Source organism: Puma concolor, chromosome A2, assembly GCF_028749965.1.
Source record: "Puma concolor isolate L17-30 chromosome A2, mPumCon1.1.hap2, whole genome shotgun sequence".
In the NCBI taxonomy this organism is placed as follows: domain Eukaryota; kingdom Metazoa; phylum Chordata; class Mammalia; order Carnivora; family Felidae; genus Puma; species Puma concolor.
This window is the reverse complement of record NC_141668.1, coordinates 111,091,823-111,118,001: the sequence shown is the minus strand read 5'-3', so window position 1 is coordinate 111,118,001 and position 26,179 is coordinate 111,091,823. Positions and strand designations below refer to the sequence as shown.

At 45.7% G+C, this 26,179-nt stretch overlaps 1 protein-coding gene across 5 annotated transcripts in view; it reads left to right on the top strand.

Moving 5' to 3' along the window:
• ALDH1L1 (aldehyde dehydrogenase 1 family member L1) overlaps nucleotides 1-26,179 on the top strand; it is a 116,431-nt gene that overhangs the window by 74,179 nt on the left and 16,073 nt on the right. For all 5 annotated transcript variants that reach the window (XM_086697251.1, XM_086697254.1, XM_086697253.1 and 2 more), the window contains exons 10-16: nucleotides 751-898; nucleotides 2,534-2,653; nucleotides 3,935-4,062; nucleotides 8,012-8,162; nucleotides 9,322-9,392; nucleotides 12,495-12,600; nucleotides 14,072-14,159. In XM_086697251.1, coding sequence (XP_086553377.1) covers nucleotides 751-898; nucleotides 2,534-2,653; nucleotides 3,935-4,062; nucleotides 8,012-8,162; nucleotides 9,322-9,392; nucleotides 12,495-12,600; nucleotides 14,072-14,159 — 812 coding nt within the window. The remainder of the gene's footprint in view (nucleotides 1-750; nucleotides 899-2,533; nucleotides 2,654-3,934; nucleotides 4,063-8,011; nucleotides 8,163-9,321; nucleotides 9,393-12,494; nucleotides 12,601-14,071; nucleotides 14,160-26,179) is intronic.

Sequence of the window (26,179 nt, the reverse complement as noted above, 5' to 3'; positions counted from 1 at the left end):
TGAAGCATCTGTTCAATCTTTTGCCCATTTTTACTTGGATTGTTTCTTTTTTTGTTAGTATTGAAATATGAGAGTTCTTTATATATTCTGAATGAAAGTCCTTTATCAGATATTATTTGGAAATATGTTCCCCCAATCTGTGGTTTGCCTTTTCATTATTTTTATTTATTTATTTTTTTTAGAGAGTGAGAAAGCAGGGGAGAGAGGCAGAGGGGGAGAAAGAGAGACAGAGGATCTTAAGCAGGCTCCACACTCAGTGCAGAGCTCGATGTGGGGTTCTATGCCACGGCCCTGGGATCATGACCTGAGCTGAAATCAAGAGTTGGACGCTTAACTGCCTGAGCTGCCCAGGCGCCCCAACCTTTTCATTATTTTAACGTATCTTTCAGTGACTATTATTAATCTCTTATTGATTATTATCAACATGTAGATTGTCTCATTTGCTTATCAGAAAATAGTAGAAGAAGTATTATTCCAGTTTTGCTGGTGAAGAAACTAAGGCTCAGAGGAGTTTTCCACTTGTGCAAGGTCACATATTAGTAAGTGGTGGAGACACAACTTGAAACTAGGGCCTTCTGAATCCATGGATTGGGCTCTTAGCCCCAGTTCTAGCTTAACACCCACACTTTGGCTATTAATATGAAGTTCCCTTCTGGGTAAATGTTTGGCACCATAACCTCTGCCACTAGAATGAGGCAGGTCTGCCCAGCCTCTTTCCATGATCCCGCTTTTCCATCTTCTTTTCTCCAGACTGGTTGAGGAAGTGAAGGAGCTGTGTGATGGACTGGAATTAGAAAATGAAGATGTTTACATGGCAACCACCTTTGGGGACTTCATCCAACTATTAGTGAAGAAGCTACGAGGGGACAACAAAGAGAGCGAGTGCATCATTGACTATGTGAGTCCTGGGCCCCTCCACGTGGGCTTGGCTCTGCAGACTTCTCAAACACTCACATCCGTGGATCCACAATGACACATGGGGAAAACCTGGACATCCCAGAAACCAGGGCACTCAAGAGCCTAGCTTCAGTGTCCCAAACTCTCCCTGGTAACCCTGATAGCCTGAGGCTGCCAGTCCAATTAGCCCAGTGCAACAGAGGAAATTGTCTATGGGACAAATTCCGACCCCCAAAGATATGAGAGTAAGATATTAAGAAGTGGCTTTTACAGAGTACTTCTCACCCTTTTTCTCCTTTGGTGGTTTTTCCCAGTAGTTGTCTCCTTGCTGCTGTGGCCCTGGCCCCTACCAGATCACCCTTCCAGGACTCTAGTTCTGCTGGGGGACCCTAGACCCTAGTTCTGGGACCACCACTTCCTCCATTTGTCCTTCTAATCTAGTAATGGCAGGCGCTTGCTGCTGTTATCAATCTCTGGGTTGACTCATGACCTCTCAGCTCTTTCATCACCTGTGCAACCAACTGCATGCATTAAATTCCTTTTGTTGAAATGCCAAAAGAGAGAGAAGAAGGGATGGAGGGAGGAAGCTAGACAGGAAGAGAGGGAGAGAAAGAGACAGAGAATGAGGAATTGGGAACTTTTTCCCAATAAGGGAAACAAGTGATCCTATACATTCAATTTGTATATATGGAAGTGTAATGATGTAATTACAAATTTATTTTTAAATTTTTAAATGTTTTATTCATTTTTGAGAGAGAGAAAGAGTGTGTGTGTGTGTGTGTGTGTGTGTGTATGTGTAAGTGGTGAGGGACAGAGAGGCAGGGGGCAGAGTATCTGAAGTGGGCTCTGTGTTGACCATAGAGAGCCCAATGCAGGGCTTGAACTCATGAATCTTGAGATCACCCAAGCACCCCTCCTAGCTTATTTTTAAAAGAAACTCTTGAAAAATCATCCTGAGGTGTATTGGTAGGCTACGAGCTCCCACAGGAATTATCATTGGGATAGTTTGGAACAATAGCTGATGAAGAAAGTGTAGGCAGCCAGGATGGATACCAGGTTGGCCTTAGGATTGCAGACAGATGACTGATGAACAGATTTCAGGAGAAGAATGGTGTCCCAGAGGATGCCATTTGGGATGGAATTTCAGGTCTACAGGGAAGTGAGCGATGGGGTTGGTGTCATGTCTGGTGACTCATAAGTGTCTGTCTGCCAACTGGCACTTCCTACTTGCAGAGGCCTAGCAACCAGCCTGAGATCACACAGCAGGTAAATGGCAGGACAGGGGTTGCAGGCCAAGCAGCCTGACCTCAGATTCTGTGCTCTTCATCACTTCTTATTGTTCAGCTGCCACCACTGCCCACATAATAGCTCCCTGAGCCAAGGAAGGCAGCAGAACTGGATTTGGCTAGAGACCTGAGAAGGCCAAGGGGCCTTGAGCCCTGGCCCCTTGGCTATCTGTGTGTGTGTGCATGAGTGTGCACAAGTGTGCATGAGTGCACACGCATGTGTGTGCATGAATGGTTATCTATCCATCTCTGAGTGTTTCCTATGTCCTTCTGTGGGTCCGTATCTGCCACTGACGCACATTGTGAAGGATCCACACTGCAGTGAATCCCTGTAAAACTTCCTTTCCCAGGTGGAAAAGGCGGTGAACAAGCTCACCCTCCGAATGCCCCACCAACTCTTCATTGGGGGACTGTTTGTGGATGCTGAGGGTGCCAAGACCTATGAGACCATCAACCCAACAGACGGAAGTGTGAGTGCAGGTTTAGCACCCCCTTCTGCTCTCCTTCCACCTGCCCCCTCCTTGGCCTTTTCTTCTCTCTCATCTACTCCCTCACCTGGTGTCTGGGGACCCCTGCTTAGGGGGCCTCTATTCGCACACAGAATGGTTGTAGTCAGTTTCCAGCCCTCCCTACAGGAATGGCCCAGAGGGGAGCTAGACCAGGAAGGCAGGAGGATTCCAAAGGTCTGGAGCCTGCTTCAGAGATGGACCAGAGCTAAAATCCCCCATGGAAGAAATGAAGCCATTCCCTCCCCCTCCACGCATCAACAACAACCTCAGCATGGGCCTTACCCTCTTGAATATGTGTACACCCCACTGTTGGGAATTCTTCCTTGAATCTCATGTTTGTCAGACTTTCTTGACTGTGACCCTTTTATGTCATGACCCAGTATGTGCATATTGTATTCTCACATACACACCTACCTGAAACAACACTTACTCCTACAGGTGTATACTCGGTTTTCCATTCTGCCCTACCTATGGCATCCCTCAGGGCCTGTGGAAAGCACATAGCACACTTAACTGGGTCACTGGAAGGGAGTTTAAAGAAAATAATTGACAAAGGGGTGGACTGGCTGTGGGGACACAAACAAGGGGATACAGTACCCTCGGGCAGAAACATGAGCTGTTACCACCTTGAGGCCTATTTGGGGAATCCCAGAAAGGAAGCTGTCTGGACAGGGTTGCCTGGGTGCTGGGCCCTTGGGCAGGGAGGGTGTACCATGCCTTTGGTAACAAGAAGGGTGCTGGCCTTGCACCTCCCACTTCTCTCTCCTCCTGGCTTTCCTTTGGCCATGCCCAGGTGTCAGGAGGTGTGGGAACCTGCACTATAGTGCAAGTGGGCACTGTCAGGACACAGAGCAAGGATGGGGGACAGGAATGGTCCTGTCACCTTCAACATCTAGACTATTTCACTTAAGAAATAGACTTTCTGCCTAGAACTTACCAAATTAATGGGCTTCTGCTCTTGGTTTGACAATGCTAAGCTGATCCTCAGCCTCATAGCTGCAGCCTGAGTCTGTTACTCTATTTGGGCTCAGTGGGCAAATGAAAAGAAGGGTCTTGGTATGTAGAAACACAAGCAAACCTCTTTGAAGGTCCCTAGCTTTCCTCATTGTGCACACCCTTCCATGGCCCTCCTGTTTGCCTACTGTCCCCACTGAACCCTCCCAGGTAGCCAGGGGAGCGGTGGCATGGGGCATCTGTGTACGCGGAGTCCAGGGAGGGCTTCATGGCTCTGCTCCACCATAGGTCATCTGCCAGGTGTCCCTGGCCCAGGTTAGCGATGTTGACAAGGCAGTGGCTGCCGCTAAGGATGCCTTTGAGAATGGATTGTGGGGGAAGATCAGTGCACGGGATCGAGGCCGGCTCCTGTACAGGTGAGAACCCCACAAACTCCTGTCAGCTACTTCACCTTATGTTTGGGTTGGAACTGCATGCTTGGGTATTGCCAGGAGGAAGTTGGGGTCCCAAACAGGTTGTGTGACCAAGGCCTGAGACTCAGAAAAGCTTCTCAGAGGAAGTGACTTGAGATGCAGGAAGAATTTCACCAGACACAAGTAGCCTTAAGGGAAAAATGTCCTCAGTGGAGGGAACAGTGTGATTGAAGATAAGGAGGCACAAAAGTGAAAGTGCTGATAAGATGGGAGTGGCAAACTGGCAAAGTTAACAGATGGTCCTGGGCAGTCTCAGACATGTACAACACTTCTCTGAGTGGACTGGACCAGAGGAGGGATCACAGCTACTTTATGCAGAAGCCAGCAAGGGAAGGATGGGGTCTGTTCTTCCTGCTGGTCCTTGCTCAGATCTCCCTGACTGCTGGAATCTCACATTTTCCTTTTTTTTCTAAAACCAGGGAAGAAGGGGCTCTCTCCCCTTAGCTTCATCAGAAGTATTAGGGAAGGATGTAGAGTTTACCCACTTATGACCATGGGGTGGGAGTGTGGCCTGGAAGAGAGATACTACTCCCCTAGAAATAGGTGGTCCCAATGGGGGAAGAGCAGTTGCCCCTCCAAAGAAGTGGGGTGATGGTTACAGAAGGGAGGGTGCTGCACAGATGAACTAAGCAGTGTCGAAAAGCCTAGTGAACAAGCCAGTTTCAGGAACCTGACTTTTATGCTCTGGGTCCTGGGGAAGCTGTCAGGCATAGAGTCTGGTCATGATGTGGTCCAAATGTACTTGTCATCTGGTGGGAGAGAGGCCCCATCTTGGCCTTGCGGTCAGAATGTCATTTTCTTTCCTATTCAGAGGCCAGAAACACCAGGACAGCCTCCAGCACAGGAAACCAGAGAGAGGGGCCTGTCTAGTTTCCAAATGGAATAGAGATGGTAAGGGTTGGGGCAGGCAAGGGTGCACCCAGCCTGCTCTAACTCAAGTTAGTTTCAAGACCCCTTGAAGAGCCTATCAATTTTAGGAAGCCATTGCCTAGTGACCTAGTGACCCCAGATTAGGCAAAACTGAAACATGCAAGCCCAGGCTGGTGATGCTGAGAGAGGAGCCTTCTGGCCCTGAAGCAGACTCCAGAGGTAGATGTTTGCTGACCCAAGAGTGTTTCCCTTGAGCAGTTCTGCTGCCATCTAGTGGCATGTGTCATAATAACACCACCAGCAACATGATAGCGAAGGGTTGGGTGCCTGAACAGCTCTAAGTAGAGACCTGGACTGCTTTGACAGACATCTCAAGCCCAGACCTGAGAACTCCTAGGAACCTGGTCCTGCCTCATGCAACCTCCCAGTCCCCGTGGTGGAGGTTCACCCATTGCTGGCTCAGCAGCCCCTGGTTCAATGAGGAAAATAGACCACCATGGATACATATTATGGAATGCAGAATACATTATAGGGTTCAGACATTATGCAATTGTGGGAGAAGCTGGGAAGAAAGATCTAGAAAAGAGAGTTAAAGAAAGTCACTAGACGGGCCCCAAGAACCACTGAGGGACAAGATAGAGCCTCTCAGGAACCTAGAGAGCCAGTGTCCCCAGCTGCCAGAGAGGGACCACCAAGAGCTGGTGGCAGAGTCTGTAGGAAGCTGTCACCTTTTGTTCGGACACTTCCTTAGGTCCACAAACAAGAATCTGGTGGTGGACCAGGCTGCTGGGAGTGAGGCTGAGCCTTGTGGCACCCCACACTTGCCTTTCCTCATGGCTGTCCTGAGGACCTCTGGGGTGACTTTGGTTGCTTCACTGCCTTCCCCGCCCCTGGTACTTTCTGGGGACAGGATGCTGGAGGCAGAGGTACAGCTCAGCAAAGTTGACAGTGAACAATCCCACTCAGTTCTCGCTGAGCTTTCCAAATGGCATGCTCAGGTGATAGTTACTTTAGGGTTTTATGACATGGCCACATCACATGCAGGTGACCTTGTCTGGTAGAATTGGAGGGGCTTGGGGCTGATCAAGGGAAAAGAGAGGACTATGAGAAGTAGAAACACAATACAAGCTTCAGGAGGCATCACTCCCATAGTGGGAGACCCTCCAGAGACTATAGTGGGGGGTCTCTACTCAGAATGGGAAGAGTGCAAAGCAACTCTTGGAGGTTGGGGGATCAGAGGGGGGCCGCTCTGATGCAGGCTCCCATGTCCTGGCAATGTTGCTCAGCAGCAGAGCAGGGATCTTTGGGTCAGAGGGCTGGGGAGGCAATAGCTGTAAGTGCATAGTCCATCTCTCCAATAATAGCTGTCAAGTGGGATTCCCAGGGGACGTAAAGCAAGACTTTAAATAGCTAAAAGTCTGCTTGTTTGGGCTATGTTTAAAATAATTGGATACCTAAATATGTATCCAGCAAGCTTTTAAGCTGACAGGTCTCACCCTGCAGTGAAGAACCTAGGGGCCAATACACAGAGACCACCTTTGGCTTATTTATTTTTTTTAAGTTTTTTAATGTTTATTTTTGAGAGAGAGAAAGAGACAAGCAAGGGAGGTGCAGAGAGAGAGGGAGACAGAATCTGAAGCAGGCTCCAGGCTCTGAACTGTCAGCACAGAGCCCAACGTGGGGCTTGAACTTGCAAACCTCGAGATCATGACCTGAACCAAAGTTGGATGCTTAACCAACTGAGCCACCCAGGTGCCCCTGGCTTATTTATAATATAGATTTATACCTGTGACACATCTCTTCTTCTAGTTGATAGAACCCTAGTCTTTGAAATGCCACAACATGGTGTTTCATTATTTGGTCTATAATCCTTCTCAAAAAGTTATTTACACCTTTGCTGTTCTTAACTAGAGAAGTACCTGGGTGTGTCACTGTGTCTGAAGTAACCATGTGGCTATGCCACTAAATTGCTCATGTCTGTTCAGCCCACAGTTTCACTCACAAGCCTTATGCTACATACTGACTGTGTGCCCAGTGGGTGTAGGAGGTCCAGTAGGGAGCAGGAGACCAAATCCTGTCCCAGGCCTCAGGGAGAGGCAAATAGTCCTGGAATACTCAACTAAGTGAATAACTGTAACAGTCATGCAAGGTTTGAAGAAAGGTAGAGGTTGCTATCAGGACGTTGGAGGGATATGTTATTAGTGTAGAGAGGGCAGGAATTAGGGTTGGCTTCCCAGGGAGAGTGTGTACTTGGGGTGTTTAGGCCATGCCATGGCTGAATGCAGAGAGGAGCTGGTCAGCAGTCTTTTGTCCCAGACTTATCTCTGGGCCAGAGCTCCCCCATGTACAAGTTTGAGAGCCACTCTGGGTCTGTGGCCTCCACCTTCCTCTGGGCACCCTCTTCCCTGGGCACTCTGCTTTTGGGGCTCCTTTATATCAGAGAAGGGGGCACGGTCCTAATTCCCAGGCTGCCCATAGCAGCACACCCACCAGGGCAACTGGATTTCAGAGAGCTAACAAGGAGAGCTGTGTAGATGAACCTTCCCTTGAATCTCTCCCATCATCTCCCCTCCCCCTTCCCACAGATACCATCCTTGGGGGCATACTCCACTGGATCAGCTGGTGCTTGAAGCTGGACATGCTTTCCCCTCATCAAGGTTGTCCAGAGACAGGGTGACCTTTTTGGATGGTGACCTCCTTACTGCAGAGGCAGAGGGACTGCTTTTGCAGAATCATGTGTGTTATTATAAAGCAGTTAATGCATCCATATTTTATGAAGGAAGAAAGGAAAAGAGAGGAGAGGAGAGAGGGACAGGAGGGCATCATCCTCATACCCATCCAGCAAAGTAAACCTTACTGTCCCATCTCACAGATCAGAAAACTGAGGTCAGCACATCTGAGTGTGACAGAGCTGGGAGTGCAGGGCAGAGGCACTAGTTCATTGAAGAAGGGCCTTGAAAGAATAAGCAAGGCTGGTCCTGACCTGAGCCCATCTCCCTCCCCTTCTCCACCCCTTGCCCAGGTTGGCAGACCTCATGGAACAGCACCAAGAAGAGCTGGCCACCATCGAGGCTCTGGATGCAGGCGCTGTCTACACACTGGCCCTGAAGACCCACGTGGGCATGTCCATCCAGACCTTCCGCTACTTTGCTGGCTGGTGTGACAAAATTCAGGTGGGGCTGAGGCTCTTACCCACCAAGTGAGAGCTCACACAGGCAAGCTGGGCTCAGCAGGAAACTCTAGGGCAGTGTGTTAGCCTACATACTGCATAAAAAATGACCCAGTTTATTGGTTTAAAACAACCCATCAGCTTACATTTCTGCAGATGGGAAGTTCAGGCAGGCTTGGCTGGGTTCCATGCTAGGATTTCACAAGATCAGTGTCTAGGCTGGGCTTTATCTGGAGCTCTGGGGAGACCCTGCCTGCAGGCCTGTTCAGGTGTTGGCAGAACTCAACTCCTGTTGTTGCAGGACCGAAGGTCCAGGTCCTTGCCAGCTTCTGGCCGAGGCTACTGCAGGCCTCACTCTGGCCCTTGCCACCACCCACCCCCCCTTGCCTTTCTCAGGCTTGGCATCCCTCTCTCTTAAACTGGATAAAACTCTGCCTTTATGGAGGTTCCTGAGGTCATGCTGGGGCCATCTGCATCATCTCCCTATCCTCAGGTCAACTGTGCCATTCCACATCTTTGCAGAAGGGGTAGCTCACCATCTCCTGGATCCCAGGGATCAGGATGTGACCTTGGAAGCCATTTCCAGTGGTTTGCCCACCAGAGGCAGGGATGGGTCAATCCTTCCCCAGAGATATCCATTACCAACAGGTTCATTGGGGTCTCTGCCAGAAATGGGCTCCACGCCTCCTATCCTCTCCATGGGGCTGAGAGGTGCAGGTATGATGGCAAGCCCAACTTCTGCTCCTCCTTCTACTGTTGCATCACTGTTGGTTGGAGCTGGTCCCCACCTGGGGCCTCCTGGGCCGGCACAGTCTCTAGAGACAACTTGGCCCCCCACCTCCTCCCTTGTCTGCCCCAGTGTCAAAGCCAGAGGCCTTACCTGTACCAGGACCAGTTTCTTGTCTGAGGATTCTGCCAGTCTCAGTGCAGGAGGCACCTTGCCCCTGATGGCTGCCTGCTCCACCTGTACCTGAAGTCCTCAGATACCCCTGTTGTACATAATCTGGAAGGTTTGTGTCTCTTGCCTGTCTCAGTCATGGGGGTTTCAGGATGCAGACAAGACCCTGTTCCTTTCTGAGCCCCAAGCACAGTCTGGCTGCCCAGGGGGAAGGGGGAAGGAAACAATGGAGCCCCCTATCAGTGACTCCCCTTGTTTGTTCCAGGGCTCCACCATCCCCATCAACCAAGCCAGACCAAACCGCAACCTGACCTTGACCAGGAAGGAGCCTATTGGGTGAGTCACAGCGTTGGGCGAAGACTCGCCACACGTTAGGCACTTTTCGCGCAATTTGTAGTGTGAGCACTCATCCCCTTTTTACACATCTATCGAATGCTATTTATTCACTAATTACTACATGCCATACATTTCAGGTGCTGGATATACAACAATGATCGAAACTGATGAGAATGCCTGTCCTCAGGGGACTTATATTCTAGCAAATAAAACAGCTTTCACGTCTAAAGTAGCTGCTCTGTGCCAAGCACTGTTTCAGTGGCCTTATAAGTATAATTTTACTTAATCCCCACAATAGCCCTGTATCAGTCAGGGTCATAGTGGGAAACAGAGGGTACACCTGAAAAATTTTATCTGCAAAGAGTATAATAATGAATATGCATAAAAATTAAGAACTACACAGAACCAAGGAGCAGGGTAAAAATAATAGAGAAATAGACAAGGATAGGAACCAGTGCTCAACAGGAGACAGACACCTGCCCAATCAACATAGAAAAGACTAGGAATTGGGGAAATTATGTTAAAACCAGACGTGAGGGGCCTTGCCTCACCATCAGATGGTCCAAAGGCCTAGGGAGAGAGAAGCCTCCTCACACTGCCTTTTGGGGTGGGGGGGACGGGCAAAGGATCCACCTTTGTGAAAGGCAACGTGGCAGTGCCTATTCAGTCCCCAAATGTACCCCATCACAGGCATAACTATGGTGGCTCACTGACACAGGTGCACAAGGAGACAAGACCAAGAGCACTCACAGCAGCTGTGCTGGGGCCTTGACAACAAAACCCTGCACAACCCATGCTAAACACTGCAGCCTCCTAACCAGGGCATGGCTTGTGGCTGTGTGAAGGCATGGGACAGAGCTATGGGGACCATGAAGAACAGCTCCAGGAGAAACTTGTTTGAGGGAATCACACTGATGAATGCCCTCTAAATCATCAAATGTGCACCAGAGGCCCAGAGTGGTCAGCACCCAACAGGCATTCCCACCTACCCTGTGCCCCTTACAAGCGTGGGGCCTCTGGGATCCACCAGCAGGGACCTCACATCCCTGTGGATGGTAGTCAAGGGCACTCAGCTTCCTTGGGAATGTGGGGGTGTGTCAGAAGGAGAATGTGTTCAGATGTCATTTGCATCGACAGAAATGAGTACAGATGAACACACCAGGTCCTGAAGGACAGGCCTGCTGGTGAGGGTGACCCCTGTCAGGACAGTGGGCTATGGGTGCAGGAAAACCCTGTCCTGTAGCCCCCAGAGAGGGGGCAGCCTGGGAGGGAAGTGGCACTGAGGGCAGGGGTTCCCACCCAGCCTTTCCCCCAGAGGACACAATAAGTAGACGGTGCCCCAGGATAGGCCCCCACAACAAGGAACTCCCCTGCCCAGGTGTCAGAGTGTAGAGTGAGAGCCCTGTATAGCCCATGTGCTTGGAGCCCCTTACTTGGGCACAGGCCTGAGAAGGGCTGGGCAGGGGGACCAGGGCCCACCTGGCTGCCAGTCACAGGAATTTGCATGGTCACTGCTCTTCCAGATGCCTCCCGAGGAGTCTGTCCCCATCAGACTGAGGAGGACACTAATGCAGAGCCTCCCAGGGAGTTGGGGGACTGGGAAAGTTGTCCCTATATGGGCGGGTTTATGGGTCTGCTAGAGCTGCCATAACAAAGTACTGAAACTAAGAGACTCAAGCAGCACACATCTGTTGCCTCAGCATTCTGGGGCTGGAAGTTCCAGATTCAGGTGTCAGAGTGTTGGTTTCTTCTGAGGGTATGAGGGAGAATCTGCTCCAGGCATCTCCCCCAGCTTCTGGTGGCTTACTGGCAGTCTTGGGTGTTCCCCAATCTCTGCCCTCATGTTCACTTGGTGTCCTCCTTGTGCATGTCTGTCTGTTCACATGGCTCTGTTTTTTGAAGGACATCAGTCCTATTGGGTTAGGTACACACCCTATTTCAGTATGACCTCATCTTACCTAATTACATCTGGGATGGCCCAATTTCCAAATAAGGACGTTCTGGAGTTAGGATTTCAACTGCGAGTTTTGGGGAGTACACTTCAGCCATGACAGTGGGACTTCCTGACGTCCATTCTCCTTTGGAGCCCCCACAACAACCCTGATGACCTCACCCTCTTCCCTGGACAACTCACCGTGCTCCCTCCACCTTCTCATCCTGTTGGGTCTGCTGGGTGTACATGGGGTGGGGAGTGGCTCTCCAAACCCCTGAGTGCACCCTGTTGTTCCCAGGATGGTGTGCTGGTCCCCAGATTGTCCTGACCTCAGCCTTCACACACGCTCTTCCCCTTCCTGGGTTCAGCTAAGTCCTCTTTTGGGAAACATTCTGTGGTGATGATGATCATGAATATGATGAAGAAAACAAGTTAGGTAGCCTGAGCAGTTCTGTGTGGACCGGCTCATTAATTGTCGACACTGATGAAGACAATGCCCTGGGTTTTACAGGAGTCAGGGGAATGCAGGGCCTCATGCCTGCTGGGACCACATGTGTCATCATTAGGCCCCCCAGGACCATGAGGGGCTTCCCTTTGATGGAGTTTCTGCTCACCCAGAGGCTTTCTCTGGGACCAAGGGGCACACTGATGTTGGGTACCATCTCTTAATACAAAGCAGACAAGCCTTATTAGGCCTCCTCAGCTGACTGCTTCCTTCTCTCCATGGAACTTCACCCTGGCCTCACACCCAAGAGGACCGTCACTGACTTCCTCCTGTCCCACTCGTGTGATCCCACTTCTCTTCCATACTCTCTTTGCCCACCTGGGTGGTCCCTGGCCTTCTCCCTGGCCCTGCCTTCTGTCAACTCCTGCACTGCCTGGTGTCCTGCACTACTGGACTATCCTTAGACAGGTCTGACAGTTCCGATGAGAAACCATGTTCCCTAGCATTTTGCCATGCCAGGAAGAGGGGCTATTGCCACGCTGGACATACTGCCCCATCAGGGGCTGGAAGGCCAGGGGTGAGCTCTCTCAGGGGGACCTTGGGCACCATATCAAGATGCTTGGAGTGGAACGGGTGTCAGGCTTGGGGAGAGGAAGCAGTTGGCAGGTGCAGTCTGGCACCCAGGCTGAGTGGAGAGACGAAGATACACTTCTTTGTACCATAGGGTCTGTGGCATCGTCATCCCCTGGAACTACCCCCTGATGATGCTCTCCTGGAAGACGGCTGCCTGCCTGGCTGCTGGGAACACAGTGGTGATCAAGCCTGCCCAGGTGGGTCTGGGTGTGTTCCAGGTGGGGCCTATGGGCTGTAGAGGATGAAACAGGTGCCCTGTTGGGCCCTTTGACCACCTGGGACTGGTTCCTCCTCAAGGGAGGAAAGGAACTACTGATGAGGGCTGGCCTTCTGTGGGCCTGGCTCACAGCAGCAGAGGCAGCAGGCAGCAAGGGTCAATGTGGGCTGTAGGCAGAGTCTGTTCATTCGACCATGGGGTGGCTGAGTCAGGTTAGCCGTGTGTGTACCTGCAGCTGCTTGGTGAGCAGAGTTATTTTCCCACAGATACCAGCCCTCTGGATTTGGGGGAGCAGAAACCCTATTTGGTCCCTTGTCCAGGCCCCATGCTCTGAGACAGCTTTGGTCGCTTATTTGGCTTCAGAGACTGAAAGTCCTGGAGGGAGCAAAGGAGTGGTGGGATTTGTGCACCTGCACCCTTCCCCCCCCAACCAGCCCTTCACACAGAAGCTGCACAGGTCAAGGTCACTCAGGCAGGCTGGAAGGGCCTGAGCAGGGTCCCCTGGGGATGAGGAACCCCTTGCACGAGCCTCAGCTTCTTCACCTGTATACTGAAAGTAACAGCCTGTCCCCTGCCTGCCCCCAGGGGTGTTAGGAACTGAAGGCAAGATGCTCCATCATGTGGCTCTGGACAGCGTGCCCAGGTTTCCTGGCTACTTTGGGGAAACTTGGCTCCAAGAAAGTTATAATTTAAAACCCAACAATAGCGACAGCTAGCATTTACAGTATTCACCCTGAGGCAGCATTTTAGTCCATAACAAATTACATGAAAATTAAAAATTTGCACACATTTCCTTGTTTGAGCATGACAACAACCTTCTGAGATGACCCATAACCTCTCACATTACTGGGGGCTTGTTGTGAACAGATCCAGGCAATTGTCCCTGGAAGACCCGGTAACAGGCCTGTGCCCTCCCAGCTCCAGCACCCCACAGATTTGGAGGCTCAGCCTAAGGCCAAGTGGTAGGTGGGACACAACCCAAACTTTACAAGGAAAATTACCTGGGCCAGAAGAGGAACCACTGCTAGCCTAGCAGGCCAGGGGAGAGGAATGGCCTCCAGCCACGACATGGTAATTAGAATCTCGCACCCACCAGGGAGTTCTGGGCACTGCCTGGCACTGAGGTGCTTCCAGGCAGTCCTGGGACACTGCACTCTTTGAGTGAAGAAGGTATGAATGTTCATGAAGGGGCCAGGCCTGGCCACAAGGCTGGGGCCTGCCAGGAGAAGGCACTAGAAGACACAGGAGGTAGCAGGCCTTACTCCCCACTTTCCACTGAAGCTCTGGGGGAAGCTGGCTGTGTTGGCAGTACCCACTTTGATGGGGCTTACCCTGGAGGGTCCTCCTGCCATGACTGCTCCTCCCTGCTTGCTACCTTGGCTGCTGGGAAAGGAAGGCCGAGCCCCACTTCCTGGTCCTTCCTGACCCAGTCTTCTTCCCTCCCTCCCCAGGTGACTCCACTCACAGCCTTGAAGTTTGCAGAGTTGACCTTGAAGGCTGGCATTCCCAAGGGCGTGGTCAATATCCTCCCTGGGTCTGGTAAGAGATGTGGACAGGGGCATCTGGAGGTGACAGGGCTCCAGGAAATCAGAGATGCACTTGGTCAGAACAGGGCTTGCTGCATGATGTGCTCTAGTAGGGAAGAGTGATTGCTGGCCCAGTGATCCAGTGGGGGTGGCTAGCCTGTTGGGGGGATGGCTGTCTCCCACCGTGGGAGGGACCCAGACCTGGAAGGGTTCTAGCTTTCAAATGTTTCCCCAAATGTTTTCCATTTTTTGTGTGTTGTATATACATGCTCTGGAATAAATTACATATCTTGGGAATTATTATATTTAAGAGACTTTATCTGTAGAACATTCTAGACTTAGAGCATTTAGGGAGGTATTACATGAATTACTTGTTTAGTTTCTTCTGTGGTTAGTGGTCTAGTTTATTGGAAATGTCATCCTTCTGGCACACACTTAAAATACATTGGCATAGAGTTGTATTAATAATTTCTTATAATTAATTCCTTTTTTGATTCTCCCTTTGATTGTTATAATATCCCCTTATACTTTTCACTTTTTCTTTCTCTTTTAAAATTGATTATATTTGTGAAAAGTTCTTGTTCCTGTACTTCCCTCAAAAAACAAACAAAATAGCTCTTGAATTTCCTTACCCATCCCATTACTATTCTGTCATTTTTTTCTGCTTTTATCATTTTTATTTTCTTCTCTGTCCTCCTGTGTGCTTTTTTTTGGTAACTATTTGAGTTGAAAGTTTAATTCATTTATTTTTTTTTGTCATTTAAAGGAAAGCATTTAAATAGAACTTTGGCAATACCTCATACTTTTTTTTATTAATATTTTCATTATTATAAATGTCCCTATTTATTTCCTTAATAGTTTTTGTCTTAAAGTTTGCTTCATCTGATATTAGCATAACTACTCTAGCTTTCATGTGGTTCTTGTCTGCATGATGTATTTTTTTCATCCCTTTACTTGCAACATATTTATATCTGATGTCTCCTTGGACAGCATATATGTGGATCTTGTTTTGATCCATTGTGACAGTTTGCCTTTCTGACTGGATTGTTTAATCCATTCACATGTACTGTGATTACTGACATAGTGGATTTGTGTCTGCCATGTTACTTTTTGCTTTCTGTGTTTCCTGTCTTTTGTTTCTATTTCTCTTTTATGGCTTTCTTTACATTAGTGAATATTTTCTAGTGTAACATTTTAATTCTTTTAATGATTTTTTTCACAATAGAAATTTTAGTTATTTTCCTAGTTGGTTTCTCTAGGATTTTATCAGAAAATACTTCAGATTTATGCTAATTTAATTCCAGGAAAATATACAAATACTATTCCTAATAGCTCTATTACATCTGTGCTGTTATACCACATATTTTTGTGCACACATCACATTGATATACATTACAAACCCAATAGTATGCTGCTATAATTTTATATAATTTTATGTCTATGAGAGAAGTTAAAGAGAAAGGGGAGCAAATATATAATTACGTAGTTTGCTATATTAACCTTATTTACATTTCTGGTTCTTTTCATTTGTTCCTCTTGTTCAGTTACTCTGGTATCTCTTCCTTACTCCTTTTCAGTTTTGCTCCCACCTACCTCTTTTCTGCTATTATTGTCAAATATATTTTATTTATATTTGTTGTAAATCCAACAATACAATTATATACACATTGTTTTTATACAATTGCTTTTTAAATCGGTTAAGAAAAGAAAGAAAATATACATTTAAGCTGTTTTTTATAATTATATAATTACCTTTCCTGGTGGTCTCTGATGGATTACTGTCTGAGTCACTTGCTTTCAGCTTGAAGAACTTCCTTCAGTATTGCTCACAAGGTGGGTCTGCTAGCAACAAATTATCAAAGTTTTTGTTTATCTGGACATGCCTTTATTTTTTGTTTTTATTTTTTGAAAGATAACTTTGCTGAATATGAGATTCTTGGTTGACAGTTTTGTTCTTTCAGTGTTTGGAATGTATCATCCCACTACCTTCTGGCCTCTGTTGTTTCTGATGAACAATCAGTTGGTTCTGTTAATCTTATTGGGGTTCCTTTATAAATGATTAATCATTTTTCTCTTGATACTCCCAAAATTTTCTTCTGTATTTGTTTTTCACTATTTTTACTAAGATGTGTTTGAGAGTGGATCTCCTTATGGCTATTCTACATTAAGCTTCATGGATTGAGCTATTTACTGAACTTCATGGATTTTTAGACTAATGTTTTTCTATCAAATTTGGGAAGTATTCAGCTGTTATTTATTTTAACATTTTTCTCTGCTCCTTTCTGTTTTTCTCTCTTTCTGTAACTCCCATTATGCATATGTTGGTGTGTTTAATGGTAACCCATTCCTTTCTGAGGCTCTTTTCATTTAAAGAAATTATTTTTCTCATTTTTAGATTGCATAATGTCTAGCTTAAAGTTCACTGATTCTTTCTTCTGCCAGTTCAAACCTACTGTTGAGCCACTCTACTGATACTTTTATTTCAGTTACTGTACTTTGTAATTCAAGAATTTCTAGCTGGTTCTTAAAAATTTTATTATTGGGGGAGGGGCCAACATGGTGGAGAAGTAGGGGGAATCCATACTTCCCACGTCTCTCAAACAAAGAAGTGTAGAAGCCGAAGGACTTTGAAAACACCAGAGCCTGGGAGGAAAATAGACTGAAACTACAATGAAGAAAATGGGAAAGCTGGAAAAAAGATAGATGGGCATGGAGGGGAGGGACCCCCTTCTGTGCAGAGACAAAGGGAAGAGAAAGAGTGGCTAGGGAAGTGCAGGACTGTATCTAGACAGGAGAAAGACCTCGGACTGAGACTGAGAAGGATTCGATCTCTAATTATGGGGCTTTCTTCCAACTGGAGCCAGCTCCCTGCTCTCGCATCTGGGGAGGAGGGGAGCCAGGCCTGGGTGCTGTGGTAGGTCAGAGGCTGAGTCCACAGTTGGAAAAAGTGGTTCCCTCCCTAGAGGGTTGTGTGATAATACAGAACCTGCCTGCGTCCACCACCCCTGGGCACAGTGGCTGGGCCAAGCATGCGGTCTACAGGAGGAAAAAGTGGCCATCTCCCTGGAATGCTGTGGGAAAAGACAAAGGCTGCCTGCGTCCGCCACCCTGGGGGGTTCCCGGTGAGGGCAGCAGCTCTCAGTCTGCAGTAGGAGAAGGTGGTCCTCCCTGAAATGCGGTGGCAGAGACAAAGCCAGCTGGGACCACATATCAGACCACACTGAAAGGCACTTCCCCAGTGCCAGAGTGCATGGAGCGGGACTTTGCATGCTAGCCAAGTGCAGGGTCAGGGGAGTTGGTGGAGCGAGAAGGACCACCCCATCTGCACTCTTGTCACAGTGAAGACAACTCGAACTGACTCCATGGGGTCCAGCTCCATGGAGAAGAGACTGGGGCATCACCATTTCCCCCCCACACCAACACCACCACCAAGGCTGGGCCTCAGGGATCACTCCCGGGGTCCTTAGTGGAGGTGGGTCCCGATTACACAAAACCACACCCCTTTGCACTGGGTAACTGTGTATTCACTGGAGCTGCACGGATCCTACAGACAGCTACTCCCAACAAGCAATGCATTACCTGGATTAACTCTAGGTCCACTCTGCATATATAGATATATTCTCCTCCCCCACCATTTCTCTTCCTTATCTCTTCCCTCCCCTAGGCTGGTTACTCTGGTTATTGGTCTGTCTAAACAGACATATTTAATCCATTGTCTTGATACATGTTCTACACCTGCTTCTTTACACTCCCTTCTCCCTCTCTGGAATAATCAAGCCATAAGTTTCTCTGTCTGGGTAACTTTATCCTCGTTTTGTTTTCCTTGCCTCATTCTTTATTTTCCCTTCTCTCTGGATTAAGCCTTTTAGTCTCTCTGCCTAATCAATGTTTATTCCTCCCCCCCCACTCCTGTTGTTTCTCCCTTTGTATGTGCTCTTCCATCAGCACCACCTCCATCCTCTCCTTTACTTGTAGTTGGTGTTTTGGGTTTTTTTTCTTTTTTGTCTTTAGTTTTTTGTTTTTGTTTATTTGTTTGTTTGTGTTATTTGTTTGTGTGTTTGCATGTTTTTGTCTCCTGTTTGTCTATCTGTTTTCCTTTACAGGGCTACTCCAAGGAACAAATCAAAGCACACCTGGTGGAGGGTCCATATTATCACTATGAATAGGGTACTAAAACAACAAAAGTCACAACAACAGAGAGCAAGTAACAATCCCCAAAAAAACTCCTGAAGTGCCAGGCCCTGGACAGTGTATAACCGTCATTTAATATAGCAGTGCTGTCAGGTGTAGAGCACACAAGCTTTTAAAATACATCAGGGGCAGAAAACTAGCCAAAATGACGACATGGAAGAATGCTCCTCAAAAGAAACTCCAGGAAGTAGTGACAGCTAACGAATTGATCAAAGCCGATTTAAGCAATACAATGGAACAAGGATTTAGAATAATAGTCATAAGCTTAATCACTGGGCTTGATAAGACAGCAGAGAATCTATTGCTACAGAGATTAAGGGACTAAAAAATAGTCATGATGATTTTAAAAATGCTATAAATGGGGTGCAAAATAAAATGGAGACAGCCATTGTGCAGATTGAAGAGGCAGAGGGGAGAATAGGTGAATTAGAAGATAAAATTATGGAAAAGATGAAGCTGAGAAAAAGAGATAAAAACCCCGGGAGTACGAGGAGAGAATTAGAGAACTAAGTGATGCAATCACATGGAACAATATCCATATCATAGGAATTCCAGAAGAAGAATAAGAGAGAGAAAGGGGCTGAAGGTGTACTTGAACATATCATAGCTGAGAACTTCCCTGATCTGGGGAAGGAAACAGGCATTGAAATCCAAGAGACACAGAGAACTCCCTTCAGACATCACTTGAATTGGTCTTCTGCATGACATATCATAGTGAAACTGGAAAAACACAAGGATAAAGAGAGAATTCTGAAAGCAGCCAGGGATAAACGGGCCCTAACAGGTAAAGGTAGACACATAAGGGTAGTAGCAGACTTATCTAATGAAACTTGGCAGGCCAGAAAGGAATGACAGGAAATCTTCAATGTGATGAACAGGAAAAATATGCAGCCAAGAATCCTTTATCCAGCAAGTCTGTCATTCAGAATAGAAGGAGGGATAAAGTTTTTTCCCAAACAAACAAAAACTGAAGGAATTCATCACCACTAAAGCAGCCCTACAAGAGATCCTAGGGGGGATTCTGTAAGTGAAATGTTGCAAGGACCACAAAGTACCAGAGACACCACTACAAGCATGAAGCCTACCAACATCACAGTGACTCTAAACCCATATCTTTCTATAATAACACTGAATGTAAATGGACTAAATGCTCCAACCAAAAGACATAGGGTATCAGAATGGATAAAAAAAAAAAACCCCACAAGACCTATCTATTTGCTGTCTACAAGAGACTCATTTTAGACCTGAGGACACCTTCAGATTGAAAGTGAGGGGATGGAGAACTATATTACACTACTGGAAGTCAAAAGAAAGCTGGAGTGGCCATACTTAGAAGAAGTAGACTTCAAATTAAAGGTTGTAACAAGAGATGAAGAAAGGCATTATATAATAATTACACGGTCTATCCATCAGGAAGAGCTAACAATTATAAATGTCTATGCACCGAATTCGGTAGCACCCAAATATATAAAACAATTAATCACAAACATAAGCAACCTTATTGATAAGAATGTGGTAATTGAAGGAGACTTTAATACTCCACTTACAACAATGGATAGAACATCTAGACAGAGAATCAATAAAGAAACAAGGACCTTGAATGATATATTGGACCATATGGACTTGACAGATATATTTAGAACTCTGCATCCCAAAGCAGCAGAATATACTTTCTTCCCGATTGCACATGGAACATTCTCCAAGATAGATGGCATACTGGGTCACAAAACAGCCCTTACCAAGTATAAAAGAATTGAGATCATTCCATGCACACTTTCAGACCACAATGCTATGAAACTTGAAATCGACCACAGGAAAGAGTCTGGAAAACCTCCAAAGCATGGAGGTTAAAGAACACCCTACTAAAGAAAGAATGGGTCAACCAGGAAATTAGAGAAGAAATTAAAAATTATATGGAAACAAATGAAAATGAAAAGACAACAATCCAAACACTTTGGGATGCAGTGAAGGCAATCCTGAGAGGAAAATACATTGCAATCCAGGCCTATCTCAACAAACAAGAAAAATCCCAAATACAAAATCTAACAGCACACCTAAAGGAACTAGAAGCAGAACAGCAAAGACACCCCAAACCCAGCAGACAAAGAGAGATAATAAAGATCAGAGCAGAAATAAACAAGAATCTAAAAAACAGTAGAGCAGATCAATGAAACCAAGAGTTAGTTTTTGAAAAAATAAACAAAATTGATAAACCTGTGCCAGGCCTCTCGAAAAGAAATGGAAGAGGACCCATATAGATAAAGTCGTGAAGGAAAATGGAATTATTACAACCAATCCCTCAGAAATACAAGCAATTATCAGGGAATACTATGAAAAATTATATGCCAACAAACTGGACAACCTGGAAGAAATGGACAAATTCCTAAGCACCCACACTCTTCCAAAACTCAAACAGGAAGAAATAGAATATTTGAACAGACCCATAACCAGCGAAGAAATTGAATCAGTTATCACAAATCTCCCAATAAATAAGAGTCTAAGACCAGATGGCTTCTCTGGGGGATTCTGCCAGACATTTAAAGCAGAAATAATACCTATCCTTCTCAAGCTGTTCCCAAAAATAGAAAGGGAAAGAAAACTTCTAGACTCATTCTATGAAGCCAGCATTACTTTGATTCCCAAACCAGACAAAGACCCAGCAAAAAAAGAGAACTACAGGTCAATATCCCTGATGAATATGGATGCAAAAATTCTCAACAAAATACTAGCAAATCGAATTCAACAGTGTAAAAAAAGAATTATTCACCATGATCAAGTGGGATTCATTCCTGGGCTGCAGGGCTGGTTCAATATTTGCAAATCAATCAATGTGATACATCACATTAATAAAAGAAAAGATAACAACTATATGATCCTGTCAATCGATGCAGAAAAAAGCATTTGACAAAATTCAGCATCCTTTCTTAATAAAGACTGTCGAGAAAGTCAGGTTAGAAGGAACATACTTAAACATCATAAAAGCCATTTATGAAAAGCCCACAGCTAATATCATCCTCAATAGGGAAAAAACTGAGAGCTTTTTCCCTGAGATCAGGAACACGACAGGGATGTCCACTCTCACCGCTGTTGTTTAACATAGTGTTGGAAGTTCTAGCATCAGCAATCAGACAACAAAAGGAAATCAAAGGCATCAAAATTGGCATGGATGAACTCAAGCTTTCACTTTTTGCAGATGACATGATATTATACATGGAAAACCCGATAGACTCCACCAAGAGTCTGCTAGAACTGATACGTGAATTCAGCAAAGTCGCAGAACACAAAATTAATGTACAGAAATCAGTTGCATTCTTATACACTAACAATGAAGCAACAGAAAGAGAATAAAAGAAACTTATCCCATTCACAACTGCACCAAGAATCACAAACTACCTAGGAATAAACCTAACCAAAGATGTAAAAGATCTGTATGCTGAAAACTATAGAAAGCTTATGAAGGAAATTGAAGAAGATACAAAGAAATGGAAAAACATTCTGCGCTCATGGATTGGAAGAATACATTGTTAAAATGTCAATGCTACCCAAAGCAATCTACACATTCAATGCAATCCCAATCAAAATTGCACCAGCATTCTTCTCAAACCTAGAACAAGCCATCCTAAAAATTGTATAGAACCACAAAAGGCCCCGAAGAGCCAAAGTAATATTGAAGAAGAGGACCAAAGTGGGAAGCATCACAATCCCAGACTTTAGCCTCTACTACAAAGCTGTCATCATCAAGACAGCATGGTATTGGCACAAAAGCAGACACATAGACCAATGGAACAGAAGACAGACTCCAGAATTGGACCCACAAAAGTATGGCCAACTAATCTTTGACAAAGCAGGAAAGAATATCCAAGGGTAAAAAGACAGTCTCTTTAACAAGTGGTGCTGGGAGAACTGGACAGCCACATGCAGAAGGTTGAAACTAGACCACTTTCTCACACCATTCACAAAAATAAACTCAAAATGGATGAAGGAGCTGAATGTGAGACAGGAAACCATCAAAACCCTAGAGGAGAAAGCAGGAAAAAACCTCTCTGACCTCAGCTGTGGCAATTTCTTACTCGACACATCTCCAAAGGCAAGGGAATTAAAAGCAAAAGTGAACTATTGGGACCTCATGAAGATAAAACGCTTCTGCACTGCAAAGGAAACAATCAACAAAACTAAAAGCCAACCGAGGAATGGGAAAAGATATTTGCAAATGACATATCGGACAAAGGGTTAGTATCCAAAATCTATAAAGAACTCAACAAACTCCACACCTGAAAAACAATCCAGTGAAGAAATGGGCAGAGGACATGAATAGACACTTCTCTAAAGAAGACATCCAGATGGCCAACAGGCACATGAAAAGATGCTCAATGTCACTCCTCATCAGGGAAATACAAATCAAAACCATACTGAGATACCACGTCCCCCCAATCAGAGTGGCTAAAATGAACAAATCAGGAGACTATTGATGCTGGAGAGGATGTGGAGAAATGGGAACCCTCTTGCACTGTTGGTGGGAATGCAAACTGGTGCAGTCACTCTAGAAAACAGTGTGGAGGTTCCTCAAAAAATTAAAAATAGATCTACCCTATGATCCAGCAATAGCACTGCTAGGAATTTACCCAAGGGATGCAGTAGCACTGATGCATAGGGGCACTTGTACCCCTTTCAGCAGCACTTTCAACAATAGTCAAATTATGGAAAGAGCCTAAATGTCCACCAACTGATGAATGGATAAAGAAAATGTGGTTTATATATACAATGGGATACTACTTGGCAATGAGAAAGAATGAAATATGGCCTTTTGTAACAATGTGGATGGAACTGGAGACTGTTATGCTAAGTGAAGTAAGTCATACAGAGAAAGACAGATACCATGTTTTCACTCTTATGTGGATCCTAAGAAACTTCACAGAAGACCATGGGGGAGGGAAGCGGGAACAAAATTTACAGAGAGGGAAGGTGGCAAACCATAAGAGACTCTTAAATACTGAGAACAAACTGAAGGTTGATGGGGGGTGGGGGAGAGGGAAAATGGATGATGGACATTGAGGAGGGCACCTGTTGGGATGAGCACTGGGTGTTGTATGGAAACCGATTTGACAATAAATTACATATAAAAAAATTTTGTTATTGATATTGTCTACTTGATGAAGACAAGTGTGGTCTTTATGCATGGTTTCCTTTAGTTCTTTGAACATATATATAATGGCTGCTTTGACATCTTTGTCTGTTGAGTATGACGTCTGGGCCCTCTCAGCTTCTATTGCCTGCTTATTTTTCTCTATCCTGTGATAGGTTATGCTTTCCTATTTCTTTGCATGCATCATAGCTGTGTTAAAAGCTGGCACAATTTAGGTAATATCCTCTTCTTCCCTTTGCAAAGTTTGTTTTCATTATTTGCTTGTTTATGTCTTTAATGACTTGGCCAGGCTATTTGAGTGAAGTCTATTTGCCCTGTGGTGTGTAGCCAGTGATGGCACTCGTCAGGGACACAGCCTTGAGCATGGGATGATAGCAGTTTTAGCAGGGCTCTCTATGACTCTCTTTTCCCCTGTTCTCTGTGTTGCTATCTGCCCTTTTGGTGTCATATTCAGCAGTTCAGCTCCACTAACTAGTCTGGTTGCTCTATTGTTTTCAACAATGGCCTGGGACATCAATTGCTCCATGATAGGATCCAATTAAATTTGGACCCCTTTGCAGGGGTAGTTTTTGAGGCCAGACTTTGAGGTTTGTTTCTACCCAGAGGGCTCTCCCCTGGTTCTCTCTGGTAAACTAACTGACCTATGGCTTACCTTAATGCTGTCATAGAGCTATCAGCCTTCTCTTAAGGGCTCATCCCCAAAATCTCCGTTGTTTTTGAGAATGCCCTTAAAATTCAACCTCACCACACAGTTTCCAATAAAGTCAGTATTTTTTAGAAGCTCTCAGTTCTTACAGAAATCTTCTCCCCCTGCCCCAAATCTCTGAACCTCTGGCACAAGTGATGGGTCCTATGAGGGAGCTGGAATTAGGCAGATGAGGCCCCCTGGTCTCAGCCTGCCACACCTGGGTTAGAGCCTTCTCTTTATGAGTAGGGACTAGGTGGAAGCCATAGTCAGCAAGAATTTAGCCTTTAAAACACAGAGTTGGGGGCGCCTGGATGCCTCAGTTGTTTATGCATCCAACTTCAGTTCAGGTCATGATCTCACGGTCTGTGGGTTCAAGCCCCGCATAGGACTCTGTGCTGACAGCTCAGAGCTTGGATCCTGGAACCTGCTTCATGTTCTGTGTCTCCCTCTCTCTCTGCCTGCCCCTCCCCTGCTCATGCTCTGTTTCTCTCTCTGTCTCGCAAAAATAAATTTTAAAAAATGTAAAAAAAAATTAAAAGAGTTGGAGGAGGTGAAAAATGGTGAGATGTCATATCCCTGGAGTGGGAAATGGAGGAGAGGAACCCTGCCTTCGTGGCCACACCTGTCTGGGGTAGAGTTTCCATCACCTGGAGGGAGAGAATGGTTCATGGCTTGGTTACCACAGACTCTCACTGTTCTTACTGAGATTTAGTAGATTTACTTGAATAAATGTTTCTTCATTTGCTTAAATGGAAGTTTAGGAAAATTTTCAGAGACTGTATATGGTTTTGTTTTTTTGTTTTTTTTTTTGTTTTGTTTTGTTTTGTTTTTTTTTGTAAATCATTTTCACCAGTTATTGTTATTTCCCTGGGAATTGTCATACTAGTCTTCAGCAGTGACTCCAACCTCATGCTTTTTGATTTATTGTGTTCATATTTTTATTATTCTTAAATAACATACAACTGTAGCTTTGATATCTTCTTTGACTCAGTAATACTTTAAAAAATCCAATTGTTTTTTCTTTCTAAAATTCTGTTTCTATGTTTCTAGTTTTATTATGTCATGATCAGAGAATATGGCCTTTGCCTGTTTGTTAGTGCTGCCATAACAAAATACCACAAACTAGGTAGCTTAAGCAACAGAATCATACGGATCAAGTAGACTAGAAATCAGAGAGGAAGGTGTCACTAAGGCGATGCTCCCTCTAATGGCTCTAGAGATGATCCTTCTTTGCCTTTTCCTAGCTTTAGAAGCATCACTGATTTCTGCTCTGATCTCGACATGGTACTTTGTCTCTATGTGTGTCTGTATTCAAGTCTCCCTCCCACTTTTTTTTTAAGATTTATTTATTTATTTGGAGATAAGAGAGAGAGAGAGAGAGAGAGAGAGAGCCAGCAGGGGAGGAACAGAAACAAAGGGAGAGAGAATCCCAAGCAGGCTCCACACAGCACAGAGGCCGATGTGGGGCTCACACCCACAAATCATGAGATCACGCCCTGAATAGTAACCAAAAGTCATATGCTCAACTGGCTGAGCCACCCAGGCACTTCTCAAATTGTGTCAGAGGATACCATTGACCTAATAAATCCATTACTGGGTTAAGGCCAACCCTAAGGATGTTATTTTAACTAATTACATCTGTAACAACCCTATTCCCAAATAAAGTCACATTCTGAGGATATCAGCATATGAATGGGGGAAGACACAACCCAACCCACAATAGCCTGTAAACATTCTGCTTTCTAAAATGGAGAATTTCTGGGGCACCTGGCTGGCTCACTCAGTGGAGTGAGCGACTCTTGGTCTCAGGGTTGTGAGTTCAAGCCTCACATTTGGTGTAGATATTACTTAAAAACAAAATCTTTAAAATAGAAATTTTATTTTTTTTTGATGTCCTTTTTTAAAACGTTTATTTATTTTTGAGAGAAATATCTCAAGCAGGGGAGGGGCAGAGAGAGAGAGAGAGAGACAGACAGACAGACACAGACACAGAATCCGAGGCAGTCTCCAG